A 23,173-nucleotide genomic window follows, 5' to 3' on the forward strand; every position below is an offset into this window, starting at 1 on the left:
CCTGCCTCCTGGATGCCAGGCACTGTACTGAGCACCAGTGGTCCTCGGGCGTCCTCTCTGGCGGCCCCACCCCGGGCCCTGCAGGGCGAAGCGGAATGGGCAGGGAAGATGTAAGAATTACACAAAGACCCAAGGGCCGGTCATAAAACCGCTTTCCGTGTCTCCAGCAAATCTCCGTTTAATGTATTTTCTAACAAAACTAAAGGGAGACACCTGGTACCTTTTATCAAAACAAGTTCTGGTTCTGAAAATAAAGCAGGGTGTGAGCGGAACTGGGTCTGCGGTTATTTCTGCACTGGGAGCAGCCGGTCGCAGAGTCTGGGGCGGAGCTGGGCGGCCGGGAGCTGCTGATGCCCTGGTTTCTGCTTTAGCTTCACGGAGGCAGAGCTGGGGGGGGGGGGCTCCCAAAGCTTTGGGCTGTCCCCCACCCTCTGGCCCTGAGGAAGAAGGGGGTCTTCCTGCCCTGCTCACCTCTCCCTTCTCCCAGTTCAGCTTCTGGGGATCCAAGTGACAGCCGTGATCAGATGGGACATAATTCTATGTCCCACCTTCCCACTTGCTATCTACCCTGTGTTTTTAACAAGATATCGTACCATCTTCGCATGCTTTCCATGTGATCTGACAGCATCGTGAGCTCTACAAAGACACCAGCCTGCTCGAATCTGCATCAGCATTTACAGGATCTTTTTCTCTTTCTATTCTGGTGAAGCAGGGTAGGACGTTCAAGCTCCCCTTCCCTATGTCCTCTAGACACAGCCCACTCCCGAGCGAGCCGGGCTGGCCCAGTGCCCCGGAGCCCTCACGTTGGACTGTGCGTGCACGTGAGCCTGCCTATTATCCAGAAACTCCCAGGCACATTCGGGGCATCTATAAATTATACAGGTGCAACCGTTTTTAAGAAATGCTTTGTTGTCTAATTAGTCTCAGAAATAAACAGAGTGTTGAGAGAAAGGGAGGTGGAGGGGAAGAACAGAGAGGAAGGAACGACAGTGGAGACTTCCGAGATGACGGGTCCCTGCCTCACCGGGTGGCCCACTCGGACGGAGGTCAGAGGCCGCGACAGGAAGGGGAGCTGGACAACTGTCACTCCCTGGCTTCTCTCTGCAGGCTCTGGGTGCCCAGGCCTCTGCTCTCTGGAGGGTTCTGCTGCAGCAGGCAGCCCCTCTCTCCTCCACGGTCAGCCCCCCCACCCCCCGCTGGTGACCCCGTCATCCTCTAGGTACCGCTCCCCTCTCCCCTCTCTCCTTCAAAGGCCACCTGCACTCGGCCTCCGTTGTCACCTCCCACTTCCACGGGTCGTCAAGGCCACGCCAATCTTGCTTCCGAGCCGCCGCCAGCGCACGGCCACCCCCACCGTTCAGTCCCATTTCACTCACCCTGCAGGCGACTCTGAATCACTGACCACCCCTTCCGCAGAAATACCTGCCCCTTCAGTTTCTTGGTAAGAGTCCACCCACCTCGCTGGATGCTCAGCCCTGTCCCGCCTTCCTAATCAGTGCTCCTCCAGGGTCTGAGGTGGGGGCTGATGTGGGGGCTGGCATGACCCCTTGTCTCCTCTGGACCACCTCAGTCATGCCATGGCCTCTGCTATGCAACGATGACACCCAGACCTCGGACCTAGGCTGCCTGACATCTCCACCCAGATGTCTCACAAACACCGCAAACTCAGCGTGTCCACAATGAACCAATGCCTGTTCCCAGCTCCACCCACCTGGCTGTCCACGTTCCTGCCTCAACGGACAGCATCAAACCCACCCCTCTTCCCGGAAGGCATGCTGGGGTCACTCTGGTCCTTCCCTTCCCTCCCCTCCGCACCCTCTCCCAAAAGTAACTCTGTTTTTTCTGTGAAAGAATATGTATTCGGGTCCCCAGACACAGCCACTTCTTTCCAGCCCACTGCTAACAGGTGAGGCTGGCACCCCCTGACCCGACACTAGCACAGAGCCCCCAAACTCACCCACCTGCCTCAGTACCTACACCTCCGATTCTTTCCTTGCCGCACACAACAAGCAAACTCTCAGAAACACGGATCCAAGAACCTCTTCTCTTTCGCATCCTCGAATGACTCCCACTCCTCTGTGGGGCTTGCAATACTCTGTTGTGGTCTGGCCTCGTCCATCTGTCCATCCTCATCTCTTACCTTTCACCTCAGAGGACCCAACCTTCTAGAATACTGGGCTTCCGGGTGCCTTACAAAAAAGTAAGTACTCAATAAATATTCGTGACACCGATGCATGAACAAGTAAATGAATGAGTAATATCAGGAGAAGTTTCACTAAGGAGCTATTCGAACTGGGTTTTGAAGAATGAGTAAAATTTTACCAGGATAGGAGGGGTGCAGGAACCTTGGAAACAGGAAAAAGTAGGCTCAGAGGTGTGATGGTACAAAGTTCATACTTATTCTGAACACGAGAAAATGAAAGGTTGGATGAGGCCAGAGAAGAAGCGAGACTGGAAGGTAGGCTGAAATCACGTGTGCCGAATGGGAGACCTGGGATTTCTGTCCCTCTCTGATTATCAGACACGAGCAGCCTCGTGGGGAGAAGATCCATGTGGGCCCTTGCTGCTGGAGGCTTGCCGACTGTGACGAGAACCACCGTGACACGGAGCTGGCCCACAGCCCGGAGGAAGGGAAGACTCAGGCAATTCATGCCCCACTCCAAGATCTATCTTACCCTCACTGAGAACAGAAAATGGCAAGATGTGACAACCTTTCTAGAAGGCCATCGGCAATATTTATCGAGTTGAAATGTGGACACCCTGACCCAGTAATTTCAACCTATGAAATTACTCTGTGGAGCTAACAGGACACCATGCCAAGACACATATAAAAGGATTTTTTTCTTATCATATTAAAAAAATAGAAACAAACTAAATGTCCTTCAATATGGGATTATTAATCAAATTTTGGTACAGCCAGATAGTAAAATAAACATTATTAGAAGGCTGATATATTTTTAGATAGATGATAGATAGATAGATAGATAGATAGATAGATAGATATGGAGCTATGTCCATAATATATACATATTTTTAAGTTACTAGAGGCCCTGGCCAAGTAACTCGGTTGGTTAGAGTGCTGTCCTGATACGTCAAGGTTGAGGATTCTATTCCCAGTATGGGCACCTTCAGGAATCAACTAATGAGTGCATCAGTAAGTGGAACAAATCAATGTTTCTGTTTCTTTCTCTCTCTCTCCCCTCTCAAAAATCAATAAATAAAAGTTACAAGAGTATTACTTGTACCATCTCATTTTAAAAATATTTCTTTAAGAAACCTACAAACATAGACACGCATCCCCAGAGACTTTCTGAACTCTAAATCAAGAAAGGCTGAAAAACAACAGAAGAGCCAGCGTGGCTATTCCGGAGAGAGGCCCATGATGACCACACGTGGAGATTAGTTAAGAATGACTTAACTTAGCCTGGGCCAGTGTGGCTCAGTTGGCTGGAGGGTCGTCCTGTATCTCTCTGTATCTCTGTATCTCTCTCTCACACTTCTACTCTCCTCTCAAGAGTTACAAGAGTATGACTAGTACCATCCGATTTTTAAAATATTTCTTTAAAAAACTTACATAGACACACATCCCTGGAGAGTAGTCTTGTATCTCTCTGTTCGTGCGCTCTCTCTCTCAAAAAATCAATTAACAAAGAATGACTTAACTTAGCCCAGTAGTTCTCCAAGTGTGGCCCCCAGACCAGCAGCCCAGTGGCCCTGGGCATCAGTTGGGATGCACACTCTCAGCCCCCCCCCCTGACCCAGCAGGAGGAATTTAAGGCAGGGGGCTCTACAGAGGACTGAGGCTCACAAAATCTTGAGAATCCCCAACCGGACATCTGGGAACAGTCACTGCACTGGAGGATAATCTGTCCTTCCAGGGTCACTGTGCCACAGACTCCAGTGTGCAGGGTGGGGTTGCTCAGGAAGGGAATGGAGGAGGTCTTAGACTGGGGCGAGGTCTCTCGGGCTGGGACCCTACGGGTGGCACTTCTAAACGCCGTTCTAGCGTAGGTGGGATGGAGGCAGCCAAAAGCAAGGCCGAGGCCGCGCAAGCAGCGGGTCAGCGGACCGACCTGGGATCGGCAGCAGGCATCGACGGTCTCCGCGCTCTGCTCTCGCATCCCCACTGTCCTCACGGCTCGAGGAGTCTCATTAAAGTAAGTCTGGTCTCAGCTGTTCTATGAGAAACCAAGGAAAGCGGCAGAAGAAGGAACGGTGGTGTTTGCCCCCCTCAGGCCAGGTTAGCAGTGGGGCTGTACCCGGCCAAGGGTGACCTCATAGATGGCACCAACAAAACAGTGCCGCTAAAGAGCCCTGAGCAGTCCGCCCGGTGTGGCTCAGCGGCTGAGCGTCGACCCTGCACCAAGAGGCCGCCGGTTCGATTCCCAGTCAGGGCACTTGCCCAGGTTGTGGGCCTGATCCCCGGTGGGAGGCATGCAGGAGGCGGCCAATCGATGTTCTCTCTCATCGATGTTTCTACCTCTCTCTGCCTCCCCCTTCCGCTCTCTGTAAAATCAATAAAGAAAATATAAACAAATAAATAGCCCTGAGCACACGGGAGTGGTGCTGTGGGAAAGGCTCAGAAGGGAAGGGGCTGGAGGACAGACATCGGCAGGTCTCCAGGGAGGGGAGCGTCACCCAGAAGTAAGCTGGTGGGGGGGCGGTGCTCTCATAATCTGGGACTCAGCAAGGGAAACGGATAGATCTGCAAAGCTAGACGTGAAAGATAAAAATAGTCTATTAGGACTCCCCTTCCAAGCACTTACCACAATTTTGTTTTGCATTTACTCGTGGCATCATTAATCGCCGGCCTCCCCCTCCGGACTGCACGCATCACGAGGGCAGGGAGCGCGTTCATGCACCACGGCACCCCCGGCTTCCAGCGGGCCCACCGCAGGGGCTCGAAGAACAGGCCGCAGAGATTACGGTGTGAAATTAAAACACTCTGGAGTGTTTGTTATCTCTCTGTATTGCTGACGTTTTGTTTTGTTTTTGTGAAAGTATAGCAAGTGAAAGCATATTACCAAAAAGTATATTATCAAAGAAACAATTTTCCTTTCTGGGAGTCATCTCATAAATATGGTATTGTGGCTCTAGTCTCTGAGTTGTAAAGAGACAAAAGAATTTTTAGAAAGGAAAAAGAATTCAGGTAAAAGGTAAGCTGTCTTTTACTGGAAATACAAAGAAATACACCCAACAATGGTCACCAGTGATGTCCAGCTCGATGCCCTTAGACACGGCGACATCCCAGAGGGACTTGGGTTAATTCTGTATAGAGTTTTAGAATGAAGTCCTTCTGTGGCATCACGATGCACTAAAAACTGACAAAACAGCACGTACTACCTTCAGCAAACACCAGACATCTACGACAGAGTCATTATACCAGGAACTGGGGTGTCACAAGGACACACAAGACCCACCCGCCCTCTGTCAGGAGCATCACCACCAGCCACTCCGAGACGCATGAGAAAGGGGATGGGGGATGCTACTTCAGAGGGGAATGCGGGGATCGGGACAGCAAATGGGGAAGTGTAGCAAATAGGCCTCAGCTCCTAGCCTAAGCAGCTTCCCCTGACCTGGAGAGGAGTGATAAAATTAAATGTTTATGAACGAACATTTGGCATCTTTTACTTTAAGCAGCAACAGGGTCCATGCCCCTTCGAAAGTGGCTGTGCGCCCAGGCCAGCAGTCCGTCTGGTGCCTGAGTCTCAGGGCTGCGTGGTCACAGTGCTTGATGTGACTGTGCATGAGGCAGATCACTCCCACAGCAGGTGACGGGGGAGGTCTCGCCCCGATCCACAGCCGGGTGTCCTCAGCCCTGGCGGTTCTGTCTGAGCCTCCCCGCGGCCCAGCCACCATCAAACGTCTTATATTTCCATAAGGATGCTGACTTCACAGCAAACTCCAGAAAAAAGGAACGCGGAGTTTCTCCCCTCATTGCCCTTGAACTCAGGGTCAGGCCTCTGGGGAACTGGATGCTTCTCTACAAGAGTCCAGTGGTCAGTACAGAAGTGACTCCAGCTGTCTCCCCGAAAGGGCCTTTGGAGGGAGCTCGGCCGCTGCAGCCTGGCGCGGAGGCGGGTAATTGCCGGGCTGACCCCAGAGCCCTGTGCCCTGCTCACCTTTCACTGTGATGCACGGCACAGCATAATCATGAAATGTGCTTATTAATTTTACTCATTTGACACTGCGCTCTCCTGCCCTGAGCGAGATGTTAGGAGAAAATGATAGGGATAGATTCTGCTCCTGTCAGACTTCCCAAGACTTTCAGAAAACCAGACTATCCAAGGCCATCTGCCGCCCACTAGCCAAGCATTTAAGATGACCCCGAAGGTACAGCAGAATGCGAAGGACACAGATCAACAAAAGAGCATGGCGTGAAGGGGGGCCGTGCCCTGAGTGTGAGCCCCGCGGGAGCCCTCCCAGTCCTCCCGGGCCGCGAGCGCCCCGCCCTGCCCCACGCACAGCCCGCTGCTTCACATCCAATTCATCAAAGACCCTGGCTTCTCAAATCGGGAACACTTTTATTAGCTTCCCCAAGAGTTTTATGGCACAAAGCCATACCTAATGATTCTATTTTATGGCAAGTTATACATTCAAACAGTGCTTTGAAGTCAGGCAGCAGGTAAGACTCAAATCTTTGTCAAAAGAGATTCCCTCGTTCTTTCACTTTTAAAATGTTTAAAGGCTTTCAGACAGCTGGGAAAGTGAGGGGGAACATTTTAACGGGCTTCTCCCCCTGCAGGACCAGCGCTGGCTGGCCTGGAACACACGGCACAGTTCTCAATGGGAGTGATTTTGCCCACCCAGCCCCTCCGCCTGGGGACATGTGGCAATATCTGGACACAGTTTTGGTTGTCCAGCTGGGGGGTTAGTGCCATTGGCATCTAGAAAGTAGAGGCCAAAGATGCTGCTAAACATCCTACGATCACAGGACAACCCACAACACAGAGTTATCTGATTATCTGTCCCAAAACATCAATTGTGCCAAGGTCGAGAAACCCTGCATTGGGGTCCTTGGGGACCAGGCCTTGCCTCCCCGCACCCCCACCCCTGGGACGTCAGACACTAATCGGCAGGTTTTCAGAGCTGGCTACTAAGTCTCTCATTCTTTTACTCTTATGCCATCTTGGTAGACACCTTCAGTGAGCAGGAATAAAATGCTGCCATAAACAAAATGAGGAAAGTGAAAACGAGACCACTTCAGAATCTCAGAGCACATGATGATGGTCACTATTGACTCAACCCTCCTGACGTTACTCTGCATGCTTTAAAGCTCCGCCCAAATCCGGGTTTATTTATTGAAACAAAATAACCGATTCCAGCCAGTGGCACTACTGAACACCACCAATGTCTGCTGAAAGCAAGGCAGGTGCTCTGCTCAGCGTGGTGGTGTGGTCAGTCAGAGCACTGGACTTGGGAGGGGTCTGGTCCAGACCCGCCACCCCCAAGGGCGGAGCTCGGGTTCTCATCAGCAAGGTGGAGACAAAGCTACTTGTCTTCCCCATGTGATCGTGAGAGCTAAACAGGTTCCTGGGGAGGAGACTGCTTTGTAAACTGTGAAGAGCTGTATGACTGTATGGCAACACACTGATGACATTCACACGTGTGGGACAATCTATGACAATCACCCAGGGTCTTTCAGACTCTTGGATCATTTTCATGAAATGTCACAACTAGAAGTGAGTGCAAAGCAACGAATCCAATTCCTTAATTTTACAGAAGGTGAAAATGAGCCTCACAGAGGTCAAGCAACTCAGCCCCGGGAGCTGCCCCGACAGACTCAGGTCTTCTGACTCCCAGGCCAGGACACGCCCCATGCCTGCCCAGTCGTGATCTTTCCCTCCCTGCTTAAGGTTCTAGAGGGAAGAAACACATCTTACACACAAGGGTCGGAGGGTCTTGAATCTGTGAACAAAAGGTACAAAACAGTATCCTGACTTACTACATCATAGCCTGTCGGGGCTCGGTTCCGGGAAGCCACCACCCCCACTCCCGTGATGGGATCCATTGACGTCTCTGGCAAGGCTTCCGAAAGGTCTTTGACTTCAGGCATGGTGGATTGGTCCTGGTTCCGAAAAGGAAAGAGAAAGCACAAAATTCAAGCTGAGCGTTTAATGTGAACAATGCAAAGTCTCAAACAGATAGAACAGGACTTTCAGGGCAGATATCCTGAGCTAAGCTCCACTTCCTGAACTGGCAAAGGGAGCCTTGACCTTACCTGCCTCTTTCCTCAGATCAAGAATTCAAAACATCGCTGGCCTCTGCTTATCTCAGGTTAGCTTTGAACACTGAGCTAATACACTTAATGAGGGCTTGTCCCTGCTCTGAGTAAGTATGTAATGTTAACTCAAACCCCAAAGCAAACCATTCTGCAGTCTCCCATCCAGCCATCCAGCTGCCTGACTTCTGAACAGATACCAGCAGTTTCTCTGAGGACAAAGCAGACTGGGCTAAGTCTAACCCCACCTTGCATTCCTCTCCCTTACACTATTTCTTCATGGAGGTGCAGCCTTCCAAACACACAGCCTCTACCACCACCAGAATGGACTGCTCGCTAGGCAGAGCTTTGCAAACAAACACAGGAAAGAAAGCCTCCTGGGCACTGAGGCAGAGGAATGGTGTTCAAGTCCGGCTCCACCACCTGGAGCAAGCAAGGAGTCTTGACACTGACGGTCGCCGCAGAGCTGCTGTGAGAGCTGAGTTATGTAAACGAAGGTCCTGGAGAGGTCCCTGGCACTTAGTAGGCACTCAACAAAAAGCACAGATGAGGCTGGCGGGGTTTGGGGCACACAGGTCCAGGGTAACTGACCAGAAACACGCTGGGCGCCACTCCTGAGAGGACTGGCAAGGTCCCTTTGTTGTGTTTAATCCCGCAGGTCGTGGGCATTTACTCAAAGCTAAACACTAACAATGACCATAATTCTTTCTGGGCACTTTGGGAGACAGGGAGGGAAATGGAATTATTATTCTGCTGCTGACTGCCTCTTGATGTGACCAGAGGAGACAAGCAGTATATAGAGAGCACTGGGTCTGGGCAGCTCGAGTGGCAGAGCACCGGAAAGCAAATAAAAAAGTTAACACCTTATGTAAATGACTTGCAGTACTTTTAAAAGGACAAGCCTTGAAAAAGAGCAAGTTAAATTCCACCTCCTTCTGCAGCAATTAAATCCCACTGGCTGTAGGTCTGCCAGATCTCTCAAGGCTGGTTACTGCTTCTAAAGCAAGCCAACTCCCTGCCTCACCAGGCAGGCAGGAGAAATACTCTTAGTGCTCAGCCTAGACTCAGAAAAGGCAGAGACTATTAAAAATGAGTGTGCCTCCTAAATAGGAACAACTGAAATGCTATATGTAAGTCTCCCATGTAAGCAGTATCCCCCCTGGACTCCACAAAAGGCTCAGGGAACAGACTTAATGCAGTGCAGCCAAGTCTCCCATCAAGGTGCTTCTTAGCCTGGCAGCAGTCACACCCTCAGCTCCTGTTCGCGACAAAAGCCAAACCAAGTTATGCTTTACTTAAGTCTACTGAAAATGAGCTTCTGGAGGCCCAGGGCAGGGCCCGGGACACCACGTTGCATCACTGCATCATTTTCTCTTTACAAATGTCATTGGCCAGGTAGGTGTATCTGCATAAAGCATGAGGTTCAGTGCTTCCCGCACACAGTAGGCATCGAGTAAATACTTACTGAATGAAAGCCCACCCACGCCCCCAGGAAAAAAAGGTTTATAATTAAATATCGGCGCTGGCCCAATCCAAAGCAAACACTGATCAAAAAGTATCTTCACTTGGAAAATTCCCTCTTGTTGGTAACATAACAATAACAATGCTGCAGTTTGCAAAATACTGGTACCTGCTGTTGGTTACCAAAATGCTTTGCAATTAACAACTCATTAACAAAATGTACAAATTCTGCCAGTGCTAAAACATCATGCTGTGAATTTAATAAAGAACATGCGAGGTAAGTTTTTTTTTTTTTTTTTTTTTTTATTAAGATAGTATTGCCTCTACTATCTGAGAGAGAGGAGGGGGAGGTAAGCATGGGAATAAATAAGGAATGTTTTATTTGCTGATAGATTCACATCCTTGGCTTACAATATCCTCCACGAGGCACTGATGACAATGGCTCTCTTTTGCTCTGAAGCATGCTATCAAGTGCAGTCGGGGAAATGCGCTCGGAAAGCAAGGATGCTGCTCCCAGAATGCACCGGAGCAGCCCAGCAGCAGGTTCCAAGATGGCTGCAGGCTGCCTCCAGCTGAGGCAGACAAAGGACCGGCCGCCCGGACACCGCGGTCACCGCCCAGCCTGCAGGACGGGAGGATGTTCGAGCAGAGCACTGCACAGAGCATCTCGCACGCCTTCTTCCTTTCCCCCCAGTGGCGGTACCCTGGGGATCAAGGCAGCCTTTGTGAAATACAGACAAATGACTGCTCGCCGCGCGGGGCTGAGGCCAGCTCGGCGGTGGAGGAAGCCCACTACCAGCGAGGGAAGCTTTTAATGAGAAACGCCCAAGATATCCATGGCAGAGGCAATCACTCAAAGCAGCCTGCCCTGAATTACATATTTTCTGACTGCAAATTACTTTTAACAGCATCTCTACCGTCACTTCAATTGACCTTCCTAACAAAAGGCCATTTATTAACTAGCACTCCACGTTTCCCGGGCTGTGTGGAGCCTCGAGCCAGAAGGGATGGCACCGCTGAGTACTCAGCCACCCAGGGTCACAGGCCAGGCCTCTCCGAGGGGGAGAAGAGGCCATTAATGCTGGCCTGCAGAGTGAATCTGCCAGGGAGGGGGGAAGGGGGGGCAGGGTGTTTAAAGCCAACATTAACCTGTCTGGCAAGAGGGATGCTGGTCTAAAGCATGAAATACCAAGGCCTACTTGCACAACTCCTGGTTTCACCCTCAGCCAGTATCACCAGCACCCACTTCTCTCTCAAAACCCTAACTGCACACGGACACACTAAAACACCCCCACTGCACCTGTACAGGGCTCTGCATTCTCAGAAGCTGTCTCAGGCTCCTTCTCAGGCAGTGCTCACACCAAGCCTGGGAGGTGGCTGAGTCGCATTATCCCTATTTTAGAGGAGAGAAACTGAGGCCCGGAGTTCTCAGACAGCGTGCAGCCGGCAGACAGCAGAGCTGAATGGGACCTCTGTCCTCTTCCCCCCGTCTGGTCTATTTTCCATGACACTGTGCAGAAGGAGGCCAACATCCCATCCCATATCCGACTGAGTAAACAGTTTCAACACTAATTAAATATAAAATGCCAAAGCTCTTCTTTCTCCAGCCATAGTGCAGTTAAGTGGAGCAAGGGGGAGCGAAGTACAGAAAGAGAACAGTAACCGGGGATTAATTTCCCTCACACCTCAGTTTCAAGATTCCACATTTCCCTCATAAATAATTTACAACAATAAAAATGAGCTAAGGCCATGTTTGTGTAGGACGGAGGTAAATTTAGGCCTAATGAGGGAGATCTGAGCGCTGCACAGGAGGGAATAGGTTGATGCATGGTGCGGTGTGAGCCTATCGACAGCACACTGGGGCTCCATTATCAACTGCAAGTCTCAGGGCCCACCAGGAGGAGGGGGCAATTTGGGGAACTTCTACCATCCTAGCTGTGGCTGCAAGGAGGATCTCTATTGTGAAAGCCAAAAGTTGACCCAGTATTTCAAATGACAAGATAACAGATATTGAAATTACTCAGAACTATAGGATGGAGCCGATCTGAAACTAAGAGGGTTCTCAGTAAACGCCAGGTAAAGAACGAAGGTGGTGGCAGCACTTGGGAGTTGGGTCTGCTCTTGGGTGCGGGGAGAGTGTGGTGGCAACACTGACCTTGAGCTTGTCCTCTTAATTGAAACTTGCAGGTCGTCTGGTCCCAATCCCCATCCCAATCTCTGCCCCCAGTGCCCGGGCAGCCTCTGCTAGATCATTTGCAAGTCTGGAGGCTGCAGAGCCTGGCTCTGGGCAGCTGTTCCTGTGTCTGCCCAAGAGGATTTCTCTGCAAGGTGGAAGAGAGAGAGAGTGTGTGTGTGTGTGTGTGTGTGTGTACGCGTGTGCCTGCACCTCACATACACATACTAGGACTAGATGGGGTCCGTTAGGGTGAGGTGTGTTTTCCAAGCCTGAGGATATTTTCCATGCATGCTGGATGGATAGGATGCCACCGCGCTGGGTGGGAGAAAACCGCTTCCTGCTTCTGCCTGCAATGCCGCAGACAGTGCCTGGGGGAGGCCCCAGCTCCCAGCACCGCAGCACCCCGCCGGTGCTGTCATCCCAGGTTCACAGAGAAATGAACTTTAACTAGAAAGCCCCTTCATACAGACAGCACACTGCTCCCTTGTAGCTGATCAAAGAATTACCACAACAGTTTGCTTAATCCCTAAAAGTCAGCAGTGCTGGGCTTAACTGATGCTGAACATTGTTTCAGAATCAAAGGCGTGCCTCCCAGCCCCAGTCAGGGAGAAAACTAAGCTACTGTATCACAGTTGAAAACTCAGGGGAACTTTGATATCATCTCTGTTTAATTTCCCCGGCCCCGTGAGCCTGGGGTTTATCTCATTTTATCAACTCCTGTACTGAAATCAAAACCCAACTAACAGAGCTCAGACCTCTCTCCACCGAGGCCCCTTTAGCAGCGGGGTGGGGTGCAGGCTGAGGAGTTTAAGGATGGAGGGGGCAACAACTGCGGGTGGGGGGTGCTGCCTTCAAAGGAGGAGCAGCAGGAACCCTGACTCGGCTTCCCTGCCGGCTCAGAAGCAGCGGCAGCCAGCAAGGCCCACCAGGGCTACAAGCGTGACTCACACAACTTTTGAGGAGAGTACTTTCAAACTATTCGGGGGAGAGGACAGTTAATGGGGCTACCGTAATTGAAATGACAAAAACAGTAGGTTAATTAATCCCTGCAGAAGGACGAAATTTCGATCAGCTTGTTGCCAAAGTCAAGGGCACAAAAGACAAAGTGTGTGCCCACAGCTACCAGCTTGCAGGGCTGGGAGGAGGAGTGGATAAATATTTCACTCTCTATGGGAAATGGCCTAAGAGCAGGGTCTCGACTGAGAATGGCTGTCCCCCAGCTTTGCCTGCTTCCCAGTGGCAGTAGGAATCCACGCCCTTCTCTGTAGCCCCATGATTACTGGCACCTCTCTACTACTGACAAAACTTAAGCAGGGGACAGGACACCGCCCCAGTCACGGTCATGCTTCACCAATGCACACCACAACACACACAAACACACAAACTGGGCCACCTCCACGCAGCCAAGGTGCAGAGACCTACCTCCTCAGGAACTGAGAGCAGAGGCCAGGGTCCATGCGGCACCCCGGCGAATGGCTAGCTGGCTCTTGGGAGGTAGTGCACAGGCTGAGGACGCCACTGTGGACCTCAGGATGGCATCCTGCTGCTTCCTGTACTTTGGTCTGGACCACTTATCTAGAGACCAGTCAGAAGCCAAATCACTCTGACAAACGCTGTTGTGTGTGGTCCAGTGGCAACAGGCCACAGGCTACTGGAGGCTGCTAAGATATTGGGAAACTAAAGCAAATATTTTTCTAAGCATACCTAGACCACAAAGAATTTTCCAGCTCAGGAACTAACAATGGCACGCACTTCCTTTTCCCCAGTAAAGGTCTGTTGCTTCTAATAGAAGAGTCTGATGTGTAAACGCATCCACTCCATCTGACCTATGATTGGATTTATATTAACCACTTGATTACCAAACGCACTTCCTGTGAACCATGTGAGGCAGGCCTGGGGTTCAGGTTGCTGCAGCCCAGTATAGTGCAATGCCAGATCCCAGAATTCACTCTCCAAAAATAAACCCGGATCAAATTCTACAGCACTGCAGTGGCCAAAGTCCTGCTCCTCACAAGCCTGACTCTGCAAAACCAGAGATACTGGTGCTGGTTGGGAAGTGGCCTTCCCCAGGACACCTGAGCCCTGCACCAACTTGCCCACCATTACTGCAAATGAAGGTCGTTCCCGACCACTCCCTTCAGGTCTTGTTCCCCGGAGAAGATGAAGAAGAACCACCCCAACAGGAGGCAGATACCCTACAGATGAAACTATCCCAGGAGGCCCCAAGAGCAATGCTGTCTTGATGTTCAGTGACATGAGTCACACCCTTGCCCTGATAGTCAGAATGTCTGTGGAGAAATAAATGTCAATGCCATCTCAACACAGGGCAAATGGACTCCGAATCATCAGAACGCATGGCTTCCGGACAGCCAGGCACACCACACTCTCTGGCGTTCACATGTTTCTTTTCATACATTTGGGCATTTAATCGTTTTCTCTGTATGCTGATGGCTTCCAAAAATTCCTCCACAGCCCGAAGCTTCCTCTCGAGACTCAGTGTGCTATTGTCCATCATCACCCACAAGTCCCAAGAAAGCCCCAAACTAAGTTGACCTTGCCCTCCTCCCCCTGAAGCATCTCCCACATTCCCAGTACCTAACAGAAGCTGGCGCAAAGCAGTCGGCCCACAAACGTGTATGGAGTGCCTCTGTGCTGGGCGTTGAAGGAGGGTATGCACTGATGAAGATGGAAACTCCAACACTCTGGAGCAGGAGTTTCCAAATTCTGGCATACATAAGAGTCACCGGAAGCATTTGTTAAAACAGATTTTTTAACCCACTCCCAGAGATACTGATTCAACGTGTTTCGGATGGAGCCAGAGAGGCAGCATTTCTAACAAGCTCCAGTGACGCTCAAACAGCTGGTCCGCAGGGCAAACTTTGAATACGAGGTGGCATGTACTCATTAGATGTTTGATGAGTGACTGAATGAATGAACAAATGAATGGAAAGAACCTGAAGGTAATCATCCATGAAGAACAGCCTCAGAATGAGTCCCCCAGGTTCTCCCTCTGCAACACAGGTCAGCCAAGACCGCAACACAGGCCACAGAGTACCTTCCCTATGACACTCACCCCACCATTCTAAATCTGGGTCACATCTTCCATTCTCCCCAAAACTTTCCCAGCTGCCCAGCCACACAGGTGCTGTCACTGAGAATCCTAGGACACGCACGGTCTTAGCACATACATGTGTACACACAAATACACAGCCTTATCTCTCGGGTTATAACACACTTCCCTGGAAGAACATAAGTTGTTCAGAGGTGTTATGTCCACCAGTGCCTGGCTCCCAGTGGGCACACAATAAATGATAAAGGAGAGCTGCATGGAAGGACAGATGAATGAATGAAGTCCCTATCATCCTCTCAAAATTGTGCATGTTTCACTGGACAACATGCCACAGCCCCATGAAGGACAAACACCACAATTGCAGGGAAGGGAGGTGGCCCGCCGCACCCCAGCAATTCCAGAGGGGTCTCGGTTCAAGCAGGCTGGGTGAGGGCCTGGCAGTGGCTCGCAGATGTCCAGGCTGGATGCACAGAAGCCTCGCCTACGGAGACTGTAAGAACTACAGCTGCCCATTCCAGCCCCTGGGTTCTGATGAAACTGGTCTGGGGCTGACACTGGATAATGCCACTATGCTGGGTGATACAGCCACAAACAAGACATGGCCACCACTTGTGGCGCTCAGAGGCTGGAGGAAATATCCAAAAGAAAGGGACTACAAATGAGGGGACACTTTCTTGTGCCTGGTGAGTCAGGCAGACAGAGAAGGGCTGCCACTAGGGTGGCCTCCCTGAAGGATGGAGGGTGCAGAACAGTGAAAGTGTCAGGCAGAAGTCACAGTGACATGAACTAACACAGACGGCTGGGGGAACTGTGAGTAGCAGGTTGGCCTTGGAACAAGCTTATGAAAAGTTTAAACCAACAAACAAATAAACAAAACAGCCTGCACTTGTCTGCTCTGAGGTCTGAGCAATGACATAGGTGCAGAAGTGGGGAACATCCGGCCACAGGCCTTGTAAGGCCTGAGAAGTCAATCCCAGTGAACATCACACGCCTCGCCAAATAGAGCAGGCTAATTTTTAAGTTGATAATTTTGTATGGCCCAAGAATGATGTTATACATATCTAAATGGCCCTTGGCAGAAAAAAAGGTTCCCCACCCCTGGCACAGGAAAGGGCACCCACTGGCTGGAAGGGACAGATTGCCAAGTCTTCTGTTCACAGTTCCGTTCCTAGTTCCGTAACTGAATGCTTCTCAAATCAACACCACTTCCTGCAGATCCCCATGGGGCCTCCTTCTGCTATTATCTCTGTGGGAGAAAGCGAGATAAAGCAGAGGGCTGAAAAGGTTGCACACTTCAGAGTCAGAGGGACCCAAGTCTGAATGCCAGCCCTGACACTTTCTTACAGCTATGTGACCCCAGGCAAGTTAACTAAACTGGGCCTAAATTTTTGTCCCTATTAAATTAGAATATGAAATAATACTATTTTCTCTACAGTGTTAGAATGTGTATAGAGAACCTGTAGAACTTGCATCAAAAGACACACACAGCCCTGGCCAGTTTGGCTCAGTGGTTAGAGTGTCAGCCTGAGGACCAATGAGTCTTGGGTTCGATTTCGGTCAAGGGCACACACCTCAGTTGCGGGTTGTCCACAGCCCTGGTCGGGGTCATGTGGGAGGCAACCAATTGATGTGTCCCTCTCACATCAATGTTTCTCTCTCTCTCTCACTCTCCCACCCTCCCACTCTATCTAAAGATAAATGGAAAAATATCCTCGAGTGAGGATTTTAAAAAAGACATACAATCCACAGAGTGAAAAAGACAACTTATGGAATGAAAAAAAAAATTTGCAAATGATATATCTGATAAGGGATTAAAATCCAAATCTATAAAGAACTATAACTCAACAACAACAACAAAAATGAAACGATTAAATGAAAAAATGGGCAAAGGACTTGACTGAACATTTCACCAGAGATCACATACAAATGGCCACCAAGCACTCGAAAGGATGTCCAACATCACTGATTAGTAGGAAATGCAAACCAAGACCACAGTGAGATATCACCTCACGTCCTTTAGGATGGCTCGCATCAAAAACAAAAAACTGGCAAGGATGTGGAGAAATTAGAACCCTGGTACACCACCGGTGGAAATGAAAATGCAGCTGTTATGTAAAACAGTATGGTGATTCCTCCAAAATTTTAAAAAAGAATTTCTATATGATCTAGCAGTTTCACCAGGGATATACCTGAAGAATTGAATGGGGTCTCAAAGAGATATTTGCACATCAGTGTTCACAGTGGCATTATTCACAATAGCCTCTTAAAAGGTGAAAGCAACCCAAGTGCCCATAGACAAATGAATGGATAAGCTAAATATGGCACATCCATACAAGGAAGTATTACTCAGTCTTTAAAAAGAGGGAAATTCTGATGCATGCTACAATATGAATGACCCTTGAGACATTATGCTAAGTAAAATGAACCAGTCACAAAAGGTCAAATACTGTGTAATTCCAGTTATGTAAGGTACCTAGAGTAGTCAAATTCATAGAAATAGAAAGTAGAATGGTAGTTGCCAGGGGTTAGGAGAGGAGAAAATGAGTTATTTAAAGAGTACAGAGTTTCAGTTTCTCAAGATGAAACAGTTCCTGAGATTAGTTACACAACATGAATGTACTTAATGCCACTGATCCATACAGTTAAAAATGATTAGGAGGGTATATTTTATGTTATGGGTATTTTACAACTTTTTTTTTAAAGCATCTACAGCCCTGAATGGTGTGGCTTAGTGGGTTGGAGTGTCATCCTGTCCACTGAAAGGTCGCATGTTCAATTCCTGGTCAGGGCACATACCTAGGTTGCGGGTTCGATCCTGGTCAGGGTGCATGCAGGAGGCAACCAATCAATGTTTTTCTCTCAAATCGATGTTTCTCTCTCTCTAAAAAAAGATCAATAAACATATCCTCAGGTGAGGATTTTTTTTTAAAAGCATCTACAACTGTGTTTCTCATATTTCAATAAGTACATCTCAAGGTTTATTTTAAACATGCAGATTTGGGGGCCCCTTCCCTGGACATTCTGATTGCAGATCTGGGTTTGAGCTCCTGGAGTCTGCATTTTCATAAACATCATAGGGATGTTTAGCTCATTGTGTTTTCATTTATATACCTCTCCTAAAGGATCAAGGGATATTCTTTGAACACTTTGCTGATAAGTATCATTTTTAAAATATTTTATTTTTATTTATTTTTTTAATCCTCACCCAAGGGTATTTTTGCATTCATTTTTTTTTTTTTTTTTTTTTTTTTTTAAGATAGTGGATGGGAAGGGGGGAGGAAGGGAGAGGAGAAACATCGATGGGAGAGAGACACATTGATTGGTTGCCTCTGGCACGAACCCTGACCAGGGCTGGGGATTGAACCTGCAACCCAGGTATATGCCTTTGAGCAGGAATCAAACCCGCAACTCTCAAATGCATGGGCCAACATTCCAACCACTGAGTCACAGCAGCCAGGTCGAGTATTCATTATTTTTTTAAAGTGTTAAAGTGTGTGTGTGTGTGTGTGTGTGTGTGTATGTGTGTACGGAATGACCTTGTGTTGTTGACTCTAGCCTCAGGCTCAACAAGATGGCCCTCCAGTCCTTGGGGAAGTAGGAGCTACAAAGCTCCAACATGCGACCCCTGGGCTCCAGGCCCATGGGCCTCTCACATTTCAGCCTGGACAAGCTCTGCATCTCGCCAGAAGTGTGTCAAGTAAACCAAACACATGCCCACAGGATGTCTCCAACAAGGAGGTAATGTCAAGCTCACCCTGCAGTATCTCTGCCTCCCAGGCAGATGGGGAGAGATCTGATGCAGGCAACCCCACTGCAAACAGCACAGACAACCCAGAGAAACCACAACTCCCAAGGGCAACCCAGCAAGCAGAAGACCAAGGAGAGCCAGTGGGGCCAGTGAAATGTTGGCCAGGGAGGGCCTCCGAGCGAACAAGAATGCCTGGGGGAGAGGCTGCTCACTCAAGGAACCCAGGCCTCCCCTCCCACAACCTAACGAGCAAAGGAGCCTCTGCTCACTCAACCGCAGCCCACTAAATGCAGTGCTCTCAGCCCACCACATCCAGCCATGTAGTCATTTGTTATCTTCATCATCATAATAGCACCTTTGACATTTCCCATGTTGACTCCAACACCATCATTACTTTCTAGTGTGGCAAGGATGTCACTCTTCGAGCGTGAAGCAGAAAGCACTTCCAGACTGCTAGGGCAGAGGGGCCCAGGACATCTGAATTCAGATGCCTCCAGAAGCAGACCTGCTCTGAAACTGAGGTCAATTTTCAGCCACCACCCCCACCTTTTCCAAGACCCTGAGAGGGTCTTGTCATTGTGTTTGTCATGTGGTTTTTGTGAAATGTACAAAAGCAAGATATTCTTTTATTTCTTTTCTTATAGCCACTCCCCTACGCACATATTGTCTAAACGGCAGATCCACAAATTGGGGTCTGTCCCTGAATCCCACTTAAATTTAGTGAGGATCCCCCATCCTCCACAGTGTCACACGCATTCACATACATTAGCTTATTCAGCCTTATGGGGTAGGATTTATTCTTAAGCCACTTTAACAAATAAGCAAAATGAGACTCAGAGAGGTTCCATGAGGTTCCATGACTTGCCTAAGGTCACCCGAGTCCCAGGAGGTAGAGTGAGATTCAAATCCAAGCCTCTCAACTCAAGCCCAATGGTCTCTCTATTATCCCTTCCTAGTTGCTCTGAGAAGAATTAAATAATAATCACAAACAGAAAGGCACTCTAAAAAATAAGAATAAAAAATAAAAAAATGAAGCTACTCTTCTGATTAATCAGTTAACAAGCCCTTAATTATAACCACTAACTTTTATTGACCACTTGCCCTGCGGCAGGCACAGAGCTAAGCACTCCTCTTGTAATATTTCAATTCTCACCATCATCCTACGAGATAGAATGAATGATCATCATTAGCCTCACTCCACAGGTGAGGCAACTGAGGCTCAGAAAAGTTCAATTTGCCCAAGAACACAAAGGCTTGAGATGAGGTCTAATTCTACAGCCCTTGCATTTAGCCATGGCCACTCTTCCAGCTAGCGTGGGGAACACGCAGCAGCTGGATGGAGGCAGGGCAGGGGAAATGTCTTCGGCATAAATCAGGAGTGTGGCCAAAAAGCTGGAAGAAGGGAATGAAAAATGTGGATGAGAGAAGATGATTCTAGGCTCAAACGAACCAGTAATTGCCATGTCAACTGCTTCGCACGGGTCTGGTGCCTAGGTCCCAGCACAGGCCCTACCCCTCAGAGGCCCCGTTTAAATATTCTGTGTATGGACAATATCCAAAGTAGCCTGCACAAGTTCTGGAGAACAAGAAAGGTGTCACCCACCTCCTGTAGCTGACCTTCCGAGTACACTCAGTTTTTCAGTTAGTCTAGGCTTCCACAGAGCTTATCTCCTAACTTTTCTAAGGCTTTTCTGGTGCAGCTGATAAGATTTTCTAGCCCTGTTAAAATGAGATGAGATCCAGCCAGCTGTCGAGAAATGTACAATGAGATTACATTGAGAAGCAACCACCAGAGACAAAGGCCGCTAAAGAGGCACTGGCCTGTAGTCTGCTTCTGTGGCAGAAATCTGAGTGGGTGCTGTTGTTGGATGGGGGCAGGGAGCAAGAAGGGGCAAAGGTCATTTGCCTTTTGCCCTGGTGTGGCCTTCCTCTGCATCTTGCTGAAGAGGCTGCTGAGGAGCAGGGAACAGAAGAGTCATATCTTTAATGGTGAGAAAGGCTGATAATTTAGGAAGAGTTATGTGTCGGTAACAAAGAGGACAAAGGTGCTCATGGGTCTGCCTTCTTCACCCGGCCTGTCTCTGGGGATTTGATGTCCCCTGGCGCTAAACCATAGTTCCTGTCCCAACCCCTGCCCTTGAGCCTCACTTGAGCTGGAGCGCCTGTGGGGTGCTCATCAACACGCCCACCATCCTTCCAGGGTGAGTACACTGAGCCTCAGGTGCCCAGGCCCGGCACCTCATCTTGCAGAAAGGTGCCCAGGTCACGGATGAGGCCACACCCTAGATGATGCCCGAGGCTCAGGTGCACGCTGATCTGTACCCACGTGACTACAGAGAGCTGGACTCCAGGCCAGTGAAACGACTGTCCGCAGTCTGTGCCCGGCGGCCTGGGCACAGGTGAGCCGCCTCACCGCTCACACAGATGGGGGAGGCTCTCGGGAGACCCTCACCTGTCCCGGCCCTGGGGGCGCTGCTTGCACTCGGGTCCCCGGGCTCCCCACCGCCTGCCCGCCGCAAGGCCAAGCCAGGACGGGCAGCCGCGGCGCGCGGGCCGGGCAGCGGCCGCCGGGCCTGTCCCCGCAGCGGGCCGGGCACGGAGCCCGAAAGGCCTCCGCGCGGCTCGACTCCGCCCGCCCGCCCGCCCCCCGGCCCGGGGCCCGCGCCCGCCCGCCCGCCGGGGCAGCAGGGCCGGCTCGGCCGAGCCTCCGCGGCGCCCGGCCCGCGCGGCCTCACTTAACTGTTCCCCGCTGGGGCGGCGGCTGCTGCGGCGGCGGCGGGTCCCGGCTCCGTCTCACGCAGAAGCAGCTTCTCATCGCCCGGGCGGCGCGGGAGGGGCCGGGCCCGGGGCCCAGGCGGCGGGGCCGGCGCCGCAGCTCGAGCGCGAGCCTCACCGGGAGCGGCGGCGGCGGGGGCGGGGCGCGGCCTGGCGGCGGCGGCGGCGCCCCCAACGCGGGCCGCGGCGGCGGGCCGGGCTCCGGGCCTCCCGACACTGGCGCGGGCTCCCGGGGAGGCGGCCGGCGCCCCAGGCTGGCTCGGGCCGGAGGAGAGAGTGGGAACCCTGGACCTCTGGCGTCCGGAGCCCGCGCCGCCGCCCCGGCCGGCCCCCCGCCTCCCCCAACCCCGGCCTCCCCCACGGCGGGCGCCGCAGACCCGGGCCTCGCCGAGCCTGCAGGCGGCCCCAGTGCAGCCTCAGACCCCTGGGAGCCCCGGGCCTCTTGGCGCCTGGGACACCAGTATCCCCTCCCCCGAGTTGGTCTCTTCCAGGCACCCGCAGCCTACTCAGTCTCCTAGGCCTCCTGGACCCCAGATCAGTCCTAACGCACTGCCTCCGATCCCTGGAAGCCCCCAGGCCTTTTGGAGCCCGGGATAACCGTTACACACACACACCACACAAACACACACGCACACACACGTTGGCCTCTTGCAGGGACACTCGGCCCACCCGGCCCTTCTATGCTTTACTGAAGCGCAGACCAGTTCTTCCGCTCTGCTTACTCCAGGTCAGGGAACCCTACTGCCCCACCTGACCCAACACAAGCTTGGTCAGACCCCAGAACCCACTGTTAATCCCAGGCCTCTCAAATTGACCCCAGTATCCTAGCAATTTTCCACATCCCCACTAGCTAGGCAAATGATTTACCCACACAGGTCAGGGCCAGGGTTTGGGGGTCAGCCTCAGGGAAGCAACCAGAGGGAGAGGTTTTAGCAGAGGTGCTCCCTACAGTAGGGGGGGGGGTGCAAGTCAAATATGCCCCCCCACAGTCCCAGCAAGGCACCCCCAAGCAGAGGCCAGCATGCTCTATGAAAGGATTCTGGTCAGAAGGCTGGAGAGTTTGGAGCTGAGACCCACGCAGACTTGATCTGCATCAATTTGCCAATGCATCAGGTTTCATTTTCATACATTCCAGGCTTTTCCAAAATAGCTGTCTGATCCTAAAGAAAGGGGTGCCAAGCAGAACTGGCTGTGGAAGAAAAGGTCCTGTGGGGAAGCCATGCAAGTGTCTGTGTCACTCAAATGCCACTGGATCAGATGGTTTCAGAGGCAAGTTCTAGCAAACCATTAATGAACAGACAATCCCTATGTTATTTAAGCTGTTACACAGAAAAAAGGAAAAAAAGGCAAAACGTTTTCAATGTTATTTCTCAAGTTTAGCATAACCCAATACCAAAATCCAACAGAGATAACACCAACAAGTAGAAGTGCAGATCTACATAGAACACTAGCTCCCTGAGAGTTTAATATATATTTTTGCAGTCAAATAATTTGAGAGAATGGGCATGCCATTTATAGTCTACCTTTTGAAGAGGCACAATAAGTATTAGTATATTAAGATCTATGTGAAGTCCAGGAGTGAAGAAACCTGTTTCACCTGGCATTTCTCCAACTCATCTGAGCCAAGACTAGAAGTTTACCAATTAATCTCCAATATGTAAATCACTGCTGTAGACCAACCCACTTAAGTATATAGTAGTTGTAAAACTACTGAATACAATC

General features: G+C 50.6%; 1 protein-coding gene across 2 annotated transcripts in view; it reads right to left on the reverse strand.

The window, feature by feature from the left end:
* The window catches only part of MVB12B (multivesicular body subunit 12B), a 160,480-nt gene extending 138,989 nt beyond the window's left edge, over positions 1–21,491 (reverse strand). The window contains exons 1-2 of one of the 2 annotated variants that reach the window (XM_036261138.1): positions 21,417–21,491; positions 7,946–8,068 (exon numbers count right to left, since the gene is read on the reverse strand). In XM_036261138.1, the coding sequence (XP_036117031.1) occupies positions 7,946–8,068; positions 21,417–21,491 (198 nt within the window). Of the gene's footprint in view, positions 1–7,945; positions 8,069–13,280; positions 13,305–21,416 lie in introns of those variants that run through there. The other variant, XM_036261139.1, reaches the window with a different exon arrangement.
* Between the last annotated feature and the right edge of the window lie 1,682 nt (positions 21,492–23,173).

The sequence above is a fragment of the Molossus molossus genome, unplaced genomic scaffold (genome assembly GCF_014108415.1).
Source record: "Molossus molossus isolate mMolMol1 unplaced genomic scaffold, mMolMol1.p scaffold_m16_p_14, whole genome shotgun sequence".
In the NCBI taxonomy this organism is placed as follows: domain Eukaryota; kingdom Metazoa; phylum Chordata; class Mammalia; order Chiroptera; family Molossidae; genus Molossus; species Molossus molossus.